The 15,460-nt window shown below is 40.0% G+C and overlaps 1 protein-coding gene across 1 annotated transcript; it reads right to left on the bottom strand.

Annotated features, from left to right (window-relative positions):
• Nucleotides 1–3,290: 3,290 nt before the first annotated feature.
• LOC309624750 (putative ATP-dependent RNA helicase DDX10) lies at nt 3,291–15,060 on the bottom strand. Its single transcript, XM_082383202.1, has 2 exons — nt 14,307–15,060; nt 3,291–14,205 (listed from the first exon to the last, which is right to left on the bottom strand). The coding sequence occupies exons 1-2, from the start codon at nt 14,714–14,716 to the stop codon at nt 14,028–14,030; spliced, it is 588 nt and encodes a 195-aa protein (XP_082239328.1). The 5' UTR covers nt 14,717–15,060; the 3' UTR covers nt 3,291–14,027.
• Between the last annotated feature and the right edge of the window lie 400 nt (nt 15,061–15,460).

Raw genomic sequence — 15,460 nt, 5'->3', positions numbered from 1 at the left:
TTGACTGACTGATTGACTGAATGAACATTAAGGGTGAAATTAAGTTTTTCCTTAACCGTTTGGTGTTCCTCCATTTCCTTTATAATTCTTCCTTCCCTCCCCACACACCCGGGCAGATGCCCAGTGTCTTTCCCTGTTACCTTCTAACTGCTCCAGCTTTTCCCAACCTCCCTTCACCCTTACTTGGTTGACAATTTACCCACATTAAACCTATTCCCTCAGGAAGGTCATGGGGGTAGGAATGGGATGGCTAACCTAATAAGACTACTCCAACTTGGGAATCTACCATTTCATGGGGCTTCTAATGGGTAAAATCCACCAAAGAAAGGTATTCTAATGATGGGTAGTAAAGGTGAGTAGGAGCCAGATCTCAATACAAGAAAAGCTTGAAATATGAAAGTGTGGGGTTTTTTTCTTCATTTAATCTGAATTACACACATCCAACAGGAATATTAATCAGCTGTTTCTAAGAATAAGAAAACAAGCCAAAGTAAATCAAAGCACAACAGACTTGTTCTTAATTGCCTTCTCATGGCATCAGCTTTTATTTTATTAGTTGTAAAATAGTATTACATTTTTTCAAATGAGTCATGGACCTACCTGTCTAATGGTTTAATGCACTTTCTTCAAATTTTTCCCTGGAATGTGTTGATTTTAGGCTGTCATATAGTCTTTAGTTAACTTTGGAGTATAGAATTTGGATTGCTGGATTTCATTCATTCATTTATTTTGCTGGATTTCATTCATTCATTTATTTAAGGGAAACATACATGTTAGACACTGTGGTATTAGCAACAAAAGCAACAATGAAACAATAACAATAAAAAATACATTTAAAGCAAAGGCCAGATAACATCCATTTAAGAATTAGCAGCTGCTGTTGCCCATTAAGGTAGATAGGCTAAAACTAACCAGAAGTTTCCTCTTGTTCCTTTTCTAAGCTCTCCTTTGCAATTATGAAATACCATTCAACTATGTCCTCAAACACTTATACAAATATATTTTGGATAATTGAATCCTCAATAGATAGGCGCTATATGCTATTGCAAATGAAAACATTGAAGTACAAAGAAGGAAACTTAGTTCAAGTTATTTTACAACCAACGTGCAAAAGAGCTCAAGCAACAGAATTATCCAAGCGTGGAGTCTGAAAGCAGTTTGATAAACACCTTCTACCAAGTTGAAGGTAAGAACTGTATAAATTCAATAAAGCAAATTATTTCCACAGGGAAAAAGCACACAGGAAGCGTCCTGAGAATATTTCTGTCATCTGGCTATCTTATTTGTCCAGACAATTAGCAAAAAATCACCACATGATTTTTCCTTGGTTTACAAGGACTGCCTGGCAGCCAAGATCAGCACCTGGGGTGAACGACATGTCTCAGTAAGGTGAAAGGAGCAGAGTGTAATCTGAAAACAATATAATCATCAAAGAACATAAATGTACATATTATAAATTCATTAATATTTGAATCAAAGGAAAACAGGGAAAATGAAGTAAATAATAGGTACTGAATTTATTCAGTAAATAAAAGGATTATCAGCTCAGCAAAGTTTAGTAGTCACTGTTCAGCTCATCCCTGAAACTCCATGTCGTCCAGGCAGGGCTGCACCAGCTGTTGCAATTCAAGCTTGCTCTTGTATTATTCAGGCAGTTTTGCAATAAAATATGGAGTTAAAATGAGCTAGCCTTTTGCATTTCCCTTTGCAGCCCTTCCCCCAACAATCAAGCTATCAGAAAAGCAAAATAAAACCAAACAGTATCTCAGTAAGAACATTTTATTAGTTTCCCCTCTGTCATTATTCTCTTTTGGCTGAGCAATCTTTTTTTGACAACAGAGTATTTATCTTCTTTGCAATGCCTGGATTCATGGTCTTATGCCATCCACTGTGGTAATAATTTAGCTGGATAAAAGGCATAAAGTCCATTTTGAAAGTCAATTTGTAATTTTTGCATTTTAAACTATTTTTCCTCATACCCAAAATCCATTTCAAATGAATGAAAAGATTGACTGATAAAATACTAAAGTTTAGAAATCAGAATAAAATATAGTATGATAGCTATGAACATTGTGAAGAGATATTTTTAAAATTATAAGCTTAGAAACAATAGATAAAATAATACAGAAAATATTGACAGATTTACATGTGTACAAATAGTAACATTTTCACATAAAAAAACAGAAAAAGAGTTAAACAGTCTCTATTTCACAGAGAGCTCATGGAGGAAAACCCCATCTCTGTGGGACCATCAGATTTTCTATTGTTGCTCTTATTGTACTATAAAGACCTTTTATAATATACTTTTAAAAATCCTCAATGTCAGTCAAAGTAAAAGGATAAATCATAATAAATCATAAACCAAAATAAATCATAGAAGACTAAATAAATGAGAAAAGAACATGAAGCCTTAAAAAGGTAAATGAAAAAATTCCATGAATAGCCAAATTCTCATGAAAAGAAATCCATGGACTCAATAAACATACTGGAAAAAATGTCAACTTCATTAGTGAACAAAGAAATGCAAATCAATCAAAAAATGTACTTTTTCCCTACTGAATTAGAAAATATATAATTATTATTATACATATTGTATAATTATGATTATTGTATAATTATTATGCATATCGCTGGATACAAAAAAGCGGGCACTATGGTACCTTCTAGTGGTTGTACAAATTGCTTCAATATTTTTGGAGCCTATATTGGGTCCAAATGTTGGATCCACTATAGCTCAAGAACTATAACATGTCGAAGTTTCTGCTTTCTGCCAAGATGGCAGACTAGTTTGGTTTGCAGGCTCCTACCCTCAAAGCAGCTCTGGAGTAACTGTAGAAGTTAGAGGGAGGTATAGATTCCAGGAACCAATACCACCAACAATAATAATCAATGAAGAATCCACTGAGGATCCTTATCTCAACCAATTATAATGAGAGTTGCAAAATGTTGATTTCTTCCATCTATCATTTCATCTACATTTATTAGCTGCATTCTTTTATAAAGAAGAGCTTTCCTTCTTTCTTTTAAGTGTAACTATGGACTTTTGGATGCTATAATCATTGTCATCATTATTCTTTTTAATGCTCCAATTGTTCCAAATTTAACCAGTGAAAGTCTCTTAAGTCAGCACCTATGTCCCTTTGACATGATCCAATTAATTTTTGAGCACTTCTTTAGTTCGTGAGACAAGATGTCCCAGGTTCACCTTGAACTTTCCCTACCCTTGACCTGGAATCAGCAATTTTCCAAGATGTGCTATTCCTTTTAGTGGGGAATGGTATTTAGAAACTCATCTGGGCATGAAATTTCAGGCATTGCTATCAGTTTTTTGCAAAGGGATTTTTGGAGTAGTCATGCCCTTCTGAAGTTCCAATCACACGGTGTATAGCACTGCATATAACATTGTTCCTCAAAGGCATGAGGGGGTCTGTGAGCCAGACACCTTCCTGGAGCTTCAGGGAGATAGGTGGAACTGAGAAGGGGTGATTAGAGCAGAATCTACCATCTTAGTTTCAACCTCAGCACTCTAAAACAAAAATGACTTTAGGAAAAAATTATGGGATTTATTACCCCCAACTTTTCTACCTCATCTGGGTCATTGAATAGACACAGTCCAAAGCTAAAACTTCTTCCAGATGTCTTCTTTATTTCTTAACTTAGTCCACCTACAGGACTGGCTCTATTCTAAGGCATATTACAGAACAGGCTTATTTGTTTAAGGGCCTTATTAGTCTCCAGGCCTCAGACTATACCAGAATAAACTCTTCCTTGGTCTTAACAGGAGAATGTGAAATACCCAGCTATTGACTGTGAACGTGTGTGGTTTGTGTAAACTCTATGTACCAAAAATATCAATGTATCTATCATACCCAATTTAATTTTCCACCTTAAGCTTTCTTGCTCCAGCCATGCTGTGTGAACAGTAGGTGACCGGACTCCTCTGATCCTTTCCACAGTTGACTGGTCTAGAGCTATTCACTTCACCCAGTCAGATTCCTTCTCTTAAGGATCTGAACCAAGAGACCTAGAGGGAGGTTTCAGTCATCAGTGGTCTAATGTGGAGTTGGGCCAATAGCCACATATAAGGTGAGGAAGTAAAGAAAGACGACTGAGAGCCCATGACAAATGGACTAATCTGGAGAAAGAATCCGGGGTGAAAGAGGCCACACCACTGCTAAGAAATAGAGCGCTTCTGACATTCCAGTTCTCTGTGTCATTCCTTGTCCTTGGAGTCTGTGAAGTTTCTGCATCCTTGAAATTAACTTCTCTCTTTAGTAGAATTAGTTTGATTGTTCTTTGCAATTGACAATCTTGGCTCTGATACTATACAGCAGGGGACCCCAACCCCCGGGCCATGGACCGCTACCGGTCCGAGGCCTGTTAAGAACCGGATACACAGCAGGAGGTGAGCAGCTGGCAAGCGAGCGAAACTTCGTCTGCCGCCCCCCGTCACTCCCCATCGCTCTCATTACCACCTGAACCATCTCTCAGCCCCCCCGGGTGGAAAACTTGTCTTCCACAAAACTCGTCCCTGGTGCCAATAAGGTTGGGGACCGCTGCTATACAATATAATGGTGTACATCTTTTTTTGTTATAGGGAACCATTGTGTTTTGGGTTATTTTATTTGCAGTTATCAAATGAATAGGACATTGCCAAATATTTGCATAGGAAAACACTGTGGTATAAAATATTAAATGAACATAACATCTACTTCTTTTGTAAGAGCTATCGATTTTTTGTGAATCTGTGCCTCTATAGCTAAGATTTGGATCAATCTACAAGCAAGCCAACCAATCAGAACCCAGTGATGTCTTGATCCTGTGTAAGCCTCATACATGTGTCTAGTTATGTTGTTTATCAGGATTTGGTGGTTCAACTTTGGTAGCACCTATTGTGGAACCAAGCAATACTCATAAGTCAAGAACAGTAAATGTTTATGGCTAGTGAGTCATATTAAAATAAAAATATGAAATAAGATAAAAATATGGAGAGGGTAGACATTTTGAATTAAGTTAGGGAAGGAAAAAAATGGAAAAGAAAGTGGCTAGCAGAATGCAGTTTGGTGTGTGTTTGATCTTCTCCTGGGTCTGGCCAGCTCCTGAGCTGCCTCTGTCAGCTCCAGACCTGGATGCTGGGATGGTAAGTTCCACTGTGAGATGCTGGACATCGCAGCAGATGCTACTGTTGCCCTCGCCCCCAGCCTCTTCACCATGCTGGTGCACCCATTCCACAGCTGCTTTACCTGTTGGTTAGTAACAGCTCACAGGTGCACCCTTCTCCTGAGAACTGCCTTCTGCCAACAAGAGCCACCTGACCTAGAAATGCTTGGGAGGTTATACCCTCCCCTCAAGTGTGGCCCACAGTCAATGTCTGACTGGTATGCAGGTACGACAGCCTAGGACCGCTTGCCTCCTATTAAGATAACTTGCTCCAGAGTTCCCTGTGGGATCAGGCTAGAGCTAGATTTTGACTGAATCCACATCTTTGCCTGGCCTTTCCCCTGGCCCTCAGCCTGCTATCCTCACTCCTCTACAGGTTTCCCCTGAGGGCATTCTCTCAATGAAACACTTGAACAGTAATCTCCATTTCAGTTCTATTCCTAGTAGATCAAATTTAAGACATCATCTAACATTTAACCTGACTAAGCAAAGATGTTCTTCAACTTTGCTACTGTCTATAGATTTGCTAGCACATCAATGAAGGGGTAACTAGCTAGGCTGATCATTTCATATTCAATTACATTTTTCCTCTGTGTGGATTTTCCTCTCCATCTCATCATCTATGTTTACCATTCAGCACCAGACTTGTCTTCAGAATTATCTTCGTGTCTTTGTTTAGGAAAATGCCTTAATGAGCTGTTTGAGGGTGGAAAGAGAGACCCTGAGGGCATATATTTAAAGAGGAGGATGAAACAAAAAGACAGACAAATTGATCTGTATAAGAGTGAACAAAGGGACTTCCCTGGTGGTCCAGTGGTAAAGAATCTGCCTTCCAATGCAGGGGATGCGGGTTTGATCCCTGGTCAGGGAACTAAGATCCCACATGCCGCGGGACAACTAAGTCCACGCGCCACAACTACTGAGCTCGTGTGCCTCAATGAGAGGGCCTGCGTGCCACATACTACAGAGCCCACACGCCCTGGAGCCCCTGCGCCACAACTAGACAGAAGCCCGAGCGCCACAATGAAGAGCCTGCTGCAATGAAAGATCCTGTATGCCTCAACGAAGACCCTGCGTGCCGCAACTAAGACCTGATGCAGCCAAAAAAAAAAAAGAGTGAACAAAGATTTTATACTGGGGTGAATCTAGAAGGATAGAGGATTTGGGTAGAAGAGAAGAGAAATTTGGCAGTAAGACCGGAGAAGGAAGAAAATTCCCAATAGTAGAGTAGCCAAAAGATATTTAAGGCCAAGGGCATCTAATATTCAATAATAAGTTGTGTTGTTATGAAGTAAACTCCCCATAACTCTAAATATTCAGTATAAATTTAATTTGCCAGAACAACATTGTGGACTGGTAATGAGGGAAATAAAAAGAAGTCAGGGCAGTAAATATGCCAGTCCCAGAGTCACCCCTTTGCTGACATCTACAGTGGGTAGCAACATCCTTTCAAGGAGCAATAGGCCAGGTGTTCTGGCAGCAACAAGCAGTAAAGTGAATGATGGCCCACGGGACACCAGCCAAGGCAGAGAGAAGCAGCTGTGGCATGAAATTGACTCAGGGCAGGTAGGAGACAAAGCCTCCTTTCCCCCAAATAAACTAGAAGAAAATGACTTAGAAGCAGGGAGCAAAGGTCTGGAATCTGGATTACATACACACCCCCCCCAATGGGTACCTATTATTGTGAACTCAGTGTCTTTAATGAAATTCTGGCAAAGTAGAACACAAAGCATTTAAATTTGTAACATGGTTACATAACCTTTATTTGGCTTTCTTTCTTTCTCTCTCTCTCTTTTTTCTTTTCCCCAGCATAGGCAAAATCAGAGCCTATTAGTGCTGTCCTTGGGAAGATTGAGTGCTTTTAGAAAGTGTACCCTGGAATAAACCAAAGACAAGCACAATCTGGTAACTAAAAATGGTTTCCTAAGAGGAAAGGCATGTACCTTTCCTTTCCCCTTCCTCGAAGTCCTACTGATTTTTTCATGTCCCATCTCAAATATCCATCTTCCTGACCTATTCCCAATCAGCAATGATTTCTTCCTCCTTTGAGCATTCTGGAACTTACAATTTGAAGAGTTCCTAAGTTAATATTAAATTTTACTATGTTATATCCAATCAGGACTCATTTTGGGAAATATAAATTAAGACAGAGACATTTAACTGGCAGCATTTCAGAAGTTCTATTGGCCATGTGGAATTCCTCACATAAAGTAAGTCAATCCATGTGCCAGGCCAAGCCTATTTCAGAGAAATTGTTTCATAATGACTTTATAAGCTCCAAAAATATAAGAACATCAGCCAATACTTGTATAACATGTGCCATGTGCAAGTTCTTTGCTCATGTTAATTCATTTAATTTTCGTTGTGATCCTATGAGAAGTACTGCTCTTATCCTCATTTTACAGATATCTGAAGAATGGAGATGCTAAATAACTTATCTAGGGAAGTAGCAGAACCAAGACTGAACCCAAGCAGCCTGTCCTTAACTGGTAAGCCATACTGCCTGATGTCTAATTTTTAAAATCCTGGTTTACAAATCCCATTCTTCTCCCCACACAACACCATAATCACTCATATGACAGACCTGATGAGGGTACACAAAAGGGAACAAGATCAGGAAAATGTATATTCTTTCCCTCTGTCCTGGGAAATCTTGAACTCTATAAATCCTGGAGCTCTTGATATTTTCTGATTTTTAACAAAAAAATTATGCATTCATAAATACTAAAGGATCTAGGCCTTTGCTATTTCCTTGTTGCTCCGCATCAACCTTCAAAGGTCTTAAATGTATATCAGATAGGTGCTGGAATGAGTCCCAGGTCCAGAAACATGTTTATTAAAGTAATTATTCTGACCTAGTTATGATGAAGGACAAGGCAGATATATGCCCATTCGGTCACTCTCCCTTGAAGAGCTCCTTTAGCGACAGATGGGGGAAAGAGCAAATTTTAAATCTGTCTGCCCTGAGTTTACCAATTATTCTATTTTAGTATTTTATATCCATCTGTGATGAATAAAATGTATGTTGTATGTTGAATATATAATTGTATGTCTTCTCTTTTCCCTCACTGGATTGAACAACTAAAGGGCAAGTCTCGATCTCTGTATCTCCCACATTACCTTGCCCAGTGCCTTGTACCCTAAAGATTTATTGAAATTGGACTAAGTATGTTAGGTACATGTTGTATCTATCAAAATTTGAGCAGGAAATATGAGGAATCAAAAAGAAGAAGAATCAAAAGAGAAATCAAAATTTAAAGGAAGGGCTACTTACAAAGGTGTGGGTTAAAGGAAGGTGGTGAAGCATACAGGGGCTGGGAAGAGCAGGAAGCTGTCACCTCCCCTGGGTCTGAAGGAACAAGGAAAGGGAGCAGCTGCTGGAATCTGGCAAGGGCTGAAGCTGTAGAAAAAAGGCCGCCTCGCAAGAGCTGTGGTCTTGGGTGGGGGAACATAGCCACTGCTAAACCGAGCTAGCAGAGAGAGAAAGGAAAAGAGAAAGAGCTGATGGAGAAAATACCTAGACCTCTTTCTCTCTCCAGCATCAGATCTCCTGGAAGGGCCTCCCATTGGCTGATCCAACCGGAAGCCAACAGACAGAGTGGATAAAGTTGGATTGTAATCCAGAAAGGCACACGGAGAGTATGCAGTAGATATATATCTAGGTTCACTCATTCATTCAATACCTACTGATTACTCGGTATGTGAAAAGCACTGGACTCAGTAATGTGAGAGAAACAAATATGAAAATAGCACAATTCCTATGGAAAGTGATTATTTACATTTTGAAAGTGATTTATAATAGATTGTAGCAAAAAAGCTTTTACTGTTTTAGGTGTTCCCCCCAACAGTATATGCACATGGTTAAAATGGGCTTGTGATGGAAAGTGACAATTCACTTATCTTCCTCACATCACTCCTTCTCAGAGAAAAAGTTGGTTTAATTCCATGATAATCTACACATCTCTAAAAATATGCTTATACTGAAATTTAAATTAATCAACTGTAGACACTGTTAATTTACTTTAGGGAAATAGTCCTGGAGAAAAGAGTTCCATTTAATAACGGTCTCAAACTTGATCTCTATGGCTGGATCGCTACCCAGTCACCCAGAGTGAAGGTCACCAGCTAAGAAGTTCCACCTAGGTGTGCAGAACCTCCAATCAGCTCCTCAGCACCTTCATTAAAATTTAATTTTAATGTTTTCAAAGTAATAAATTTCAAACTTTAAAAATCAATTAAAGTATTACAAAGCTTCTAATGAAAAAAAAAGTCCTTGTTCCCTGACCTATTACAGCTCCATTTTTCTCTCCACAGAGGTATTATTTTCAAATCTTTTAGCTGTTTCTTCTGGTATTTATCTCTATATTTCTAAATATATAATGGTAACATTTTGACTTATATATACATCAAAAATATTCATAGTAGTTATGTAGGTAAAATCATGCTTACAAAATCTTTAATCTTTGCTTTATTTTTTTAGTCTTTATTTCATTTGCTTTTTAAAAAAATTATTCTTTTAAATTATTTTTTTTAAACTTTTTATTTTATATTGGGGTATAGCCGATTAACAATGTTGTGATAGTTTCTATTTCATTTGTTTTTTAACTCCATTATTTTCAGACCTCTGGATGAGGTTCCCAAATGAAAATTTAATACCTTAAAGATTAACCAGTTGTAAGAGGACATAAAGAATGTATCTTACTGCCCACAAGTGTTTAATAGACGTATTCTTGAGACATGCATAAACTACATTACCAAGTTGATTTTAAGTTCATTTAAGGAAACTTTAAGACACTTACTACAGTCTTCCCTCGGTATCTGAGGGAGATAGTTTCCAGGTGCCCCACGGATACCAAAATCTGTGGATGCTCAAATCCCTTACATAAAATGGCACAGCACAGTTGGCCCTCAATATCTGTGGGGTCTGCATCTGCAGATTCAAGGGGGCAGACTGTGTATGAGCCCTTTGTCAAAAATTACTTTGTTTTCAGATCTCTGTTCAATAGTACATATGCCTTATTCATTCTACCCCAATATCATATTCACTCTAAAAATACCTTCGTATTTAATTTATGGCTTATTGTGACATGAAGATAATTTATTTTCTTGTCTTGCATTTTGTTAAGGTTTTTCCCTCTTAAGTGAATTACTCTGTCTCTGCTTCTATTATCTCATTTGGATCCTAAATTTATTTTCCCCCCAGAAACAGCCATATACACTAGGTCTGTATTCTTTGTTCAACAAATTTGTAAGAAGAATTTTATGTTCCAACGTTGATTTTCCAAAGAACCAATTCAGTTCCATTTCTGAATACCATCCTTCCCCATCATTACAAAAATTTTTCTGAAAGCATTCTTTCTACTAAGTGATTTGGTATGGTGTCTATTTTGAGCATATGAGCAAGCACAATTATTTCTAAATCCGATCACAGTGTTTAAGTTACAGTAGAAAATTCCATTCAGTACCATAAGCCTATATTAGAGTATATGTTGATGTCCTCATCACAGAACAAGGTGCTGAAATATCAGACACAGCACCTCAGCTCAACACCTCAGTTCAAGAAATGTATGGTGTTCGGAGTGACACATACATGAAATAAGTAAAATATGAAATGAATGGAGTTTGAGAGCCAAAATGAGTGATGCAGTCAAGCATCCAAAAAATGAAGAGATCAATGTGGGTTGAGATAGTTGATACAAAGTTTCATGTGGTTGTTGAGATCAGAGAGCCTTGGAAGAAAGCGGGGTTGAGCAGGAGGTAGGCAGGGAGGGACAGTTCGTGGCAGAAGTGACATGTGATATCTGGGAGACATAGATAGCACCTACTTGCCTGCATCGTGTTGGAGTAGGGAGAGCTAGAATCAAAACGGCCAGGCAGGGAGAGCTTGCCTTCCACGTTGAGGAATATGACATTGGATGATTTTAATTGTAAGGATGTCTTACTACAGATGCTCCAGGGACAAAAAAAGTCTCAACTTATGCAAAGTAGACCTTGGAAAAAATGTTGCATACCATGCACCAACAAAGTTTAGTGATGAGAAAGAATCCTGTGTGGAGTGGAACTACACATTGGTTTGAAGTAGGAGTGATTATCTCGAAGTGAGCCCAAGGCTTGCAAGCCCCAGCTGAGAGCTGAAAATCTGTGGATTTTCACAGCGTCAGTGCAGGTTGTTGCAGGGTTATTTTTATCATTCAACCTCCCCTTCATCTTCCCCACCCCACTTTCTTCCTTTTCTCCTTTGCATTCTGATCATGCCTGGAAGAGTTCTAGAAATGCTATCACTGTATTTGGAGAGCCACTCGCACCAGATTTGTGACTAGTTATGCATGCTTCATTAGATCTCATGTTTATGCCAAAATGGTCAAGCTGCAGGTGCTGATATGAAAGCAATATAAATGTATCTTAAAGTGTTTCCAACTAGTGCAAAATTTGAGGTAAGACAATGTAGAGTCAAAATAAGCATCATGAGAATGGGGATTTTCTGTTTTTTTAAATCAGTAGGCTGAAACAGATCAATTCACTGAACAGCAATTTATCAAAAGATCAGTTTTCTAAAAAACCAATTTGCTGAGCACCAGTTTGCCAAACTGTGATTACTGGACTAGTAATTAGCTGATTGAGTAATTCATCAAAAGACCTATTTGCTGAATGAGCAATACACTAAAAACTTCAATTCTATTAACTATGACAGCAGAATGGCGTATTTACTCATTCCATCCACAAAAGTGCAAAAAAAAATGTGGCTACTTTACTTTTCAACAAAAATCCAATCTTCCTTGTGAACACTCTCTCCCCCCCCTTTTTACCCTACTGAGCAGTATAGGCCAGGGGATCACAAATTAAGGATTTATCATTATATTCTGATTTCGTTCCCTTTTAGTTTATGCCTTTTCAGTAAATGTTTATTCTTTCACAATTCTTCACCCTCCTCCTTCTCCCTGACAAAGATGACTTCTGGGGTCATGGCCTCTCTGTGCTCTTGTGGCAATAGCAGGGGGAGGGGAGAGGGCTCTGATCTGTGAGTGGATCCTTGTCTTTCTGTGGAAAGAATGTTCGTTGCCCATCTTGCCCCTGCTCTCTCTGCTGGCTCCCATTGCTGAAGTTTCTGGAGGACTTGTGGTCTGGTTTCTCCTGGAGTAGTTTAGCTGGTCTGCTGTTATTGACACTGCATGGTTTGCCTGAGACCTGGCTGTGAACTCCCATTTGGTTCTTGACCTGGGTCATGGTGCTGGAGACATGGTTCTCAGTCGGATGACCCGGGGAAGTTGACCAGCCAGCAACATCAACTCCTTTGTGCTCTACCACAAGCCACAGGGGAGCAGCTAGCACGTTTTCATGCCACCAGGAGCTGAGAAAGTTTAGGCAGCCCCTCAACACCATGTCATCCCATAACCCTTCCAGTTTTACTCTAAAGCAGCTGCTTTGAGTTGCTAAGAGGGCCGTGCACAGAGTTAGGCCTCCTGCATTCTGCCGTGCAGGGGTCCTTAGATACTTCTGTGAAGTCTGCAGCTTTCTTCCCGGCCTATCTTCTGTGATATCAGCCTACAAGTCAGTCAGCAAACATCTCAAGTCTTGCTTTTTCTACTTCTGTTCTCTTCCCTTCTCCATTATCTCCTGGAGGCTGAAAGAGGCCAGATTACTACTTCTTCCTGGCATGTACTTCCCTTCCCTCATACCCTTCCTCCTGAGAGGGCTTTCTCCCTCTCCTCCTCCTTTTGTAGCAGCTATAATGACAGAATGGCTCCCTGCCTGACAGCTTAATTTACTGGGGAGAAGAGAGGAAAAAAATAGATTGTCAGCTGATATTTTGAAAATTTCATTTTCATTACATTTCTTCCCTAATCTTCTTCCTCTTCACCACAGTTGGAGCTGGGGCTGCCTGCCTGCTGCGGGGAGCAAACAGGAATTACAGTTAGACTTCAGGAGGTTGCATGGGGGGTGGGTGGCCAACATGGGGTCAGGAGAGAGGAACATGTGGCCCGAGCCAGGCTGAGGAGGAACCCACACAAATTCATCGGCCATGGACTTCATGGGTCCACGCCACCAGCGCAATGGGAAGGAGCACATTGCTGAGAAAGTCCCAGGTCCCCACAAGGACTTAAGTCCAAATACCATCTTGGTGACGAGCCTGGGGAGGGGCATCTGAGAAACAGAATTTCCCTAAAAGGACTATTGATACCGAAAAGAAATTGTTGAGGTTGAAGAGATTAAGATATCTCAGGGTGGGTGAAAATTAGAAAAATAAAAAAAGCTACATTTACTTTTCATATTGGAATTTTAGTTTGAGTAAATGTGTGGAGCTACTTGAAAAGTTTATAGCAATTCACTTTTCACAGAAGCTACCTAATGTTGTGTCCTTTTTGGAATAACATTTTCTTGGATATTTTTACTATCAGGTATTGCACAGGTCACAAATATGAAGGTTTTTTTTTTTTAAATGATAGGGTTGGTTTCTTTTTTTTTTTTCTTCTGAGCAATTTTGTTTAATATTACAGAGAAACTTCTGTATGGTAAGCAAGACAGGAATTTCCAACAATGAAACAAGGTCTCTAGAACTTGCCAGTAAAACAAAGGAAGCATTTCCGGTGATAAGATGTAGGAACCCATGGATAAAATCCAACAGAGCACAGGCTGGAAAATGGGATCAGGAAATTTTATAATCCACCATCACTGTGAGTTTGCTCTGGGATGGCGCAAGCATGGCCTGTGAAAGGGGCTTAGAGGTATGATAGCTCCTGTCTGAAGAATGAGTCCTTTGGGCATGGGACTCATGTTACCTAAGCGCCCCAAAGCCAACTGTTTTTTCAACTTCTTGCCCACATAATCATGACTAGAGGTTTCAAGGAGAAGACAAGAGCAAGTACTATTTAGCTTTGACTTTTGAGCAGATGTAACACCAGCTCTTCATCCTCGGCTAAAGACAGGCCTGTATCCAAAGGCTCTGAGGTTTCCCACTTCGTCTTCTTTCTGTCATGACTTGTGGGTCCCACATCTTCCACTTCACTGTTGTTCCTTTTCCTCATTGCCTGCTTCTTCTTGGTATCACTGGTGGTCCAGTGGTTAAGACGTCACCTTCCAATGCAGGGGTTGTGGATTCGATCCCTGGTCGTGGAGCTAAGATCCCACGTGCCTCGCAGCCAAGAAACCTAATTTTATTTTCCATATCTTCATTATCTGATTCTTCGGGGCTTCTGTACTTATCTGGATCTGGAAGTATGCTTGGATCAAATCCATCATTATCATCATTACTCCAATTCAGAAAGGCTTCTTCTTCATCTTTAGCCTTTGCTTGTTTCTTACTGGCTCCTCTTCTGGCTTCCCTTTCTTTCAGTCTTTTCTCCCGATGCTTTGCCTTAATTTTCTTCCTATATTCTTCTTTGTCAAATTTGTCCTCTTCTTGAAGCCTTTCCTTTGTTTTATCTAAGTTGATACCACCAGCATCTTCCTCTTCCTCAGTATCCTTGGAGACAAACTTCTGCACTTGTGGCCACTGCTGAACCAACTCTCCTTCATCAGTAAGTGTTATTTTCTTATTTACTTTAAAATTTCTCTTCATTACTTTTTTTGCTTCTGCAACCTTGGTCACTTTTTTCTCCACACTGGATTTAGAAGGTTCTTTCTTCTGCTGGTATTGGAGGGTCTCCTGCAGAGGCGGGGGGTGGCTGTGGCTCACCGTGGGGACAAGGACACTGGCAGCAGAAGTTCTGGGAAGTACTCCTTGGTGTGAGCCCTCCCAGAGGGCTCGCCATTAGCCCCACCAAAGAGCCCCAGGGTTGGTTTCTTTGGTTCAAAGTATTTTCCACCAGTCTCCTGGTTTTCCAAATCTACTTAATTGAGTTTCTTTCTGGAGTAGGACAGAATGAGGCAGCGTGTAGTGGTGTACAGGGAATTGTGTCTGGGGATGTTTTCCCACATTTATATGTGCCCTCTGCCTCCTATATGAGCATGTTCACACACACACACGCATGCGTGCGCACACACACGCGTCCTCACACACACGCACACACACGAGCTCACGCACACACGCACACGCGTGTACACACACGCACGCATGCGCGCACATACACACACAACCTTTCTATTTCAACTCCTGATAGACTTGACTTTGCTTTTATTTTCCCAGGGGTGTGTTAATCTTCACATATCCAAGATAAAGGGTAAGGAAAGACTGACCATTTGTGTATCACACATTCAACACTGCTGGATTGTTGAAGTATCTGAAAGGGGAAAGAACTTGGTTATGCCTTTTACAATGTGTGAGAGTAGAGCCAAGTAGAGGAAGGTCCTTTTCTTCCACTCA

The sequence above is a fragment of the Balaenoptera borealis genome (assembly GCF_965194805.1).
Source record: "Balaenoptera borealis genome assembly, chromosome: 2".
Classification (NCBI taxonomy): Eukaryota; Metazoa; Chordata; class Mammalia; order Artiodactyla; family Balaenopteridae; genus Balaenoptera; species Balaenoptera borealis.
Note: the sequence above shows the minus strand (reverse complement) of the source record. Positions and strands in the feature narration are given on the sequence as shown.

What these genes read in the sequence shown, in the direction of transcription:
- LOC309624750 (XM_082383202.1), bottom strand. Translation starts at nt 14,716, where the DNA reads ATGAAGAGAAATTTTAAAGTAAATAAGAAAATAACACTTACTGATGAA. An exon ending in GATATGGAAAATAAAATTAG is followed by an intron (nt 14,206 to 14,306) that starts GTTTCTTGGCTG and finishes CTGGACCACCAG; the next exon opens with TGATACCAAGAAGAAGCAGG.